Consider the following 5959-nt stretch of genomic DNA (forward strand, 5'->3'; position numbering starts at 1 on the left):
GGAGAATACTACGCTTCAATCTTAGAGCGATTAAAGGAAGCAATCAAGGCAAAAAGAAGGGGAAAATTAACCAAAGGTGTCCTCCTTCTGCACGACAACGCGCCTGTGCACAAGAGCCGTGTTGCGTTGGCTTCCCTGTATAAGATGGGCTTCGATATTTTGGTTCATCCACCCTACAGTCCTGACCTGGCTCCCAGTGATTATTATCTCTTTCCAAAAATGAAAAAAGAACTTCGGGGGAAGAAGTTCTCAAGCGATGAAGAAGTGAAGGAAGCAGTTTCAGCTTATTTTTCAGACAAAGAAAAAACATTTTTTTTCGAGGGTATACATAAGCTAATTGAAAGATCTGAAAAATGTATTAGGGTTGCAGGAGAATATATTGAAAAGGAAAAATAAACTTGTATTTTTATTTCCACGTCTTACCCCCGATTCCGCGAACTTAAAAACGCCCCCTCGTAGTACAATTGTTTGAGGCTGATAACTAAGCTTTTAATGAAAAAAAAGAACGTTTTATTAATGGTGTGCTATTCTGTCGCGTGAGTTGTAACTATCTTTAAGCCGGCGTTCAGCGTTTCCCCGAGAAATAAAAATCAGGGTTTATTTTAGGACATTTATTTTTAATAATAAGTTATATTTGTTGTACTTTAGAAATACCCAATTTTATATTATACTTTAGTCCTTCATTAAATTTTGTGTCCAGTAAGTACATACCCTAAGTTTCAGATTCGCACTTTAGTTTATTCGTTTCGAATAAAACACTTAAATGCCCGAGTAAAACGACCTTGATCAAATTTTAATTTTTTAGCACTTCTGCTTCAAACGTAACGTTATTAAACTAAAAATCAATATTACAGAATAATCAACTCTAAAACCAGTTCAGTTCGGTCTATTTTACTTTGACTTAGTGTTCCAGAACTCGAAAACTACACAATTGAGACAGCGCAAATCTTTAGGGTAAACCAGTCGTACATTGGCACTCACCAAATTATTGGCACCTCACATACACATAAATAATCACTATACAATAGTAGGAAATCATTCTGTACATACGTTTACTGAACAAAAAATTGAATAGAAAATATTCTTTCTCCCTTTTGGGTGCCGGTAATCGAGTTTTTCTCTAATATTGCAAATATACAAGTTTTTTTTCTGAGAATATATTTAATAATTTTTAAAAGAAATTAAAGCTAGTTTAGCTGGAGAATCGCAGAAAGGAAAAATATTTTCAAAGATGTAACACAAATATTGCATTTGTTACAACCTTAAAGTGCCAATAATGAATGGACAGTTTCCCTAGTAAATTAAAAGCCTGATCTACTGTCTACTGGTTTCCACTACACATGATGTTTTTATACAAAAAATAGGTACAAATTACAGCTTACAGTATTTTCATCAGAGATACGATGAAGGTTAAGAAATGACTAACAGACAAGGGGTATGGCAATTTTAAAACCAATGCCCCTAATTGGCTGCCAGTAAGCACTCGAGTGCAATTTCACATATATCATAATGCAGTCCAATAGAAACACTAATCTAGAAGGGGTAATGCAGTTTTAAAACCCATAACAATGATTTGTAATAAGTTACTAATCTTAATCAAGTGACGATGTAGTCAATGGAAGCACAATAACCTATAAGGGGTATGGCAAATTAAAAATACGAAACCCTTATTGGTCATAAGTATAGTTTGAGTTCAAGTGTCAACTCATTACATGGCAATATTGGAAGGTGGATGGCAGTTTTAAAACCAATACTCCTTATAGACACAGTATGTCTACATTCTTAACGCTGGCAAATAGACATTACAATTATAATTAAAATCGTAATTTAAAAAATAATATCTCATTTATGGAACTACTTAATACTTAATATTTACAGAAGGACCTGTTTATTACAATAGTGACTGAAACTTTATCATGATTAAAGGTTAACACACATTTGTCCACATTTTATCTATATGCTATGCTAGTAAAACGTCTGCCTCAAGTTCATATCTCAGTAACTTCAGGATGTAGTGTAGAAAGTTAACATTGGACATAGATAATAAATTGAACTGTTACTGAAGGATTTGATAATTTTAGCTTACTTATTGTTCTCCTCTTTATGTTTTAATAGTGGCTAGAGACTTGACGGTTACATGGTTTATTTTTTCCCAAACATTGATTGCAGTTATAAATCATAGTTTGGTTGCTGTTTTAAAAAAGTATACTAAAATCTAACAATCAAAGCTCAATAAATAAATCTTGACTGAGTGTGAACGGAGTGAATTATTTTTATGTGTTTAATACTACATAACAACAGCGCTCGCCTACAGTATTACCTACTTATATGCAAATTAAAAAGTGGCCATACATTGATGCATTCAGCACTTTTGTTGTGATTGGCCTATACAGTGTGGACAATATGCTATTAACGAACTGGCAAACTCTACTGTAAATCATATAAACATGTAATATCAATCTCATTGTAGTAGCACACACCACATAAAATAAAATTAAATACACATATCTCTTCACTTTCACTGCTTCACTTTCAATACATAATGTACAAATATTTTGAACGGAAACTTCAAAATAAGTCCACTTAATATAGTCAGTAGCTTCTCAAAGTGCAATAACATGAGCCACACTTTCTTTATTGGCACAAGATAAACTAAATGGATGGTTGTAACTCTTTTTATAAACATATTCTTATTGTTGTAATCTTTTATATTGCTATATTAAAATGGCAATTCAATATTGCATAATGCATTATTGGCTGACCCCACAAGTTTCAGGAATCTGATGATCACAAGCAACACACCTCTAACCGAATTTTGAGTTCAAAAGATCTTGAAAGGCCAAAGTGCTGCTACCACAACAAAAGACTGGCTGGAATTTGGAAATCTCTTGTCTTTCAGTCAGCGCTTGGTATTATCACTAGAGAAGATCAAGAAGAGATCACTTGCACAAATATCAAAACACTATAAACAAGTGAAATGGAATTCTTATTGAGTCAAAGTCAAAAATTAGTGATATAGACTGAAACTAAAACAAGTAACATTAGGTCCATTTTATTCTGTTAAACTTGTGCTTTGTGCAATCTTTTACTGGTCACTTAAATAGTCCAGTCTTCTCCAAAATACATTTTCCAGATGTGGCACTGGTGCAAAATGTAGAACTTCTCATGGACACCAAATGGCAAAACATGCTAATCCTGAGCCAATCTGGAACTATGTACTTTTACAGCTCTACTTTATGGCCATATGAAAAGACGAAGGCATCATAATCAGCATAGTTTGCAACTCACTTATTGCATGCCATTCATGTTAAGCTGCCACTGTTAGGACAAGTGAGAAACCCCCTCCAATAGAACATGTCTATGCTTCTATGCTTATTTATGAAAATTTCAATGGTTTATCTCTGAATTCAAAAGTAAATCAACTTAATGCAGCAGTCACTTGCAAAGTATAAGGGTCCATGTGCCTTGCCCTGCGACACACCATGAGAAGCCACCATTAAACACAAACCAAAGATATAAATTATTGGTCTCAATCAGTTTTTAACCGTTTTGCAGGTGTTGTGGTGCCACTGCTCTGTGAATTGGAGTCCTCCGAGAAGTTCATATGTGTGGAGGTGAAGTCTGTAGGACCCTGAGAGTCACTTACTGTGGAGAAACCTGAAATTTAACAAGTTTAATCATTATCAGCATCATCATTTATTGAATTTTAATGTAAAATGTAAATTGTTGAAATTGGAAAAGAGCAACTGCTGAGTTTCTTGCCGGCTTCTTCTCTGTAGAATCTGGCTTCCGAACCGGTGGTAGAGTCACTACACACAGACAGACTTGACGTTTCAAAAGTGCTTATATTAGGCCTATTTGAAATAAATGAATTTTGAATTTTGAATTTTTTGAATTATTATGAACCCCTACCAGCACGCAGAGCAGTGCAGACCTGCTTTTTCAATGTAAAGGATTTGGCAGTTGCCATGCTGGCAGGCTAAGCGCGGATTGGTAGTCAACAAATGGTATTGAAAAATTATGGAGAGCTCTCAAGCATACAGATTTCCGCACAACTTTAATAATAATAATCATTTAAGTAACTTTCATTATGGCATAACACATTATAAGATCAAACATATACTATTTTACTTATATTATACTTTTAATTAATTTTATTATTTTTGTTCTTCAATAGTGCCTTGGAACTCCCACTCTAATAATGTCCGCCCCATTACCAGCTAACTACAGGGCACGGGTCTCCTCCCACAATAAGATAGATTTAGGCCATAGTCCAAAACACTGGCCCAGTGCTAATTAGTGGACACCACACACCTTTGAGAACATTATGGAGAACTCAGGCATGTATTTTAATTGCTTAAAACAAGTTAAAGCTGGTGTCCTGTTTCCAGTAGTAATCAAGCTTATAACTTAACAAAACAAGAAAATATAAGAAAATCAAGTCTTTCCCATGGTCAAAACTTTAAAAGCAACCAAGGCAATATGTAACAGCTTGGGGGCTTGGGGTTCCAACTGAAAATTAACTCTGCATACCAAACTTAACTTTGTATAATAAGCAATTTAGCATTATACTGAGCTGGAACCTTTACTAGGCTGTACATTGGGTTATGTGTTCAATTACAACACATAAATCACCCAAAGGGTTGGCATGTAGAACTTAGGTACATAGCGTTGATATAAACACACTATACACACCAAGACACACTACTAAATTGTTTCTTTATTTATCTTGTCTTTTATTGCTATGAAATAGTAAGGCATCCTGACACATTGTATTTTAATGCTTGCTAGGAGGTCTCCACAACATGTGTCATTTATTATGTTAGAATCGGAATAAACAATTATGGTATAAATAGAAAAAATACTTTAGTAATAGATATATTTCATTTTTTTAGTCTACTTGGTTGTCTTTATAAAATTGACCTAGTCATTCCAGAGCCCAGACTAAAATTCAATAAGATAATAATTTATTCACCATTTCAAAAGCATAATCTTAATAGGTATGCTATTATTATTGTTAAAGAGGCAATTGTATCAATCAATATAAATACAGGAATTAAAACTAATTCAAGTTTTTATTTATAATCAGTCAAACTTGTTCACATATATAACTTCACTCACATGTATTGGAGTCTTCTGCCATGCCAAAGTTGGAATTTGAAGAATCGTGCATCTTTTTCGGTGTTATTGCGTTCTCCTTATTTTCTCTTTTCGCAGCATGCTTTTTTTTCTGCTCGTTCGTGGATATGGGCACCCATTTGTAAATTTTCATCGTTGTCTCGCCAATGGTTACCCATTTCTTCTCCCTAAAAACGAAAACGAAACAACGCCCGGATAAAAATTATAGTTTGAGAAATAAAAAAAATAAACATAATAAGTAATAATTGTAAGAATAAAATATTTTCCACTGTACCAATGGCGAACTTTTTCAACAGCTTGCATGACTCTTTTGATATCATCTTTCACACGATTTCTAGTTTCGGCGCGCACCGAGCGAGACATTTTAATTAGCTCTATTCTTTCTACAAATGTTGTCTATTTATAATATTTATTTAAATTAAACATTTACAAAGTTTTCGCAATTTTTGAAATTCAATAGCATACAGCGTTGTTTCCCAATTTCACAAATCCGCCATTTCAATTCGTTAAAATTGACAATTGACATTTTCACATTTTTGTGCCACAGAAAAAATATTGTCAGAATAATCACAGTATTATGGCCCTTACAGCAAAGAGGATATAAACACTACGCTAAAGTTCTTTTTTATAAGCAAAAATAAAATGTTCGAAAGGAAACCTATGAGAAAGTCAAAGTTGAAACTGGATATCTTACTTATCTGTGGTGGTTCAGGTCAAAATCTAATTGGATAAAATATTAATATGCCTGTTTCAACCAATAGAAAAACAGAAATTTAAAAATAAATTCCAAGCATTGACAGATGTAGTAAAGAGGAGAGAA

At 33.6% G+C, this 5959-nt stretch overlaps 1 protein-coding gene across 1 annotated transcript; it reads right to left on the reverse strand.

Annotated features, from left to right (window-relative positions):
- Positions 1-606: 606 nt before the first annotated feature.
- LOC120624444 (B-cell CLL/lymphoma 7 protein family member A) lies at positions 607-5651 on the reverse strand. The gene is made up of 3 exons (XM_039890991.1): positions 5414-5651; positions 5122-5306; positions 607-3657 (listed from the first exon to the last, which is right to left on the reverse strand). Exons 1-3 carry the CDS (start codon positions 5500-5502, stop codon positions 3530-3532), a joined length of 402 nt encoding a protein of 133 aa, XP_039746925.1. The 5' UTR covers positions 5503-5651; the 3' UTR covers positions 607-3529.
- Positions 5652-5959: the final 308 nt, after the last annotated feature.

The sequence above is a fragment of the Pararge aegeria genome, chromosome 6, assembly GCF_905163445.1.
Source record: "Pararge aegeria chromosome 6, ilParAegt1.1, whole genome shotgun sequence".
NCBI classification, from domain to species: Eukaryota; Metazoa; Arthropoda; class Insecta; order Lepidoptera; family Nymphalidae; genus Pararge; species Pararge aegeria.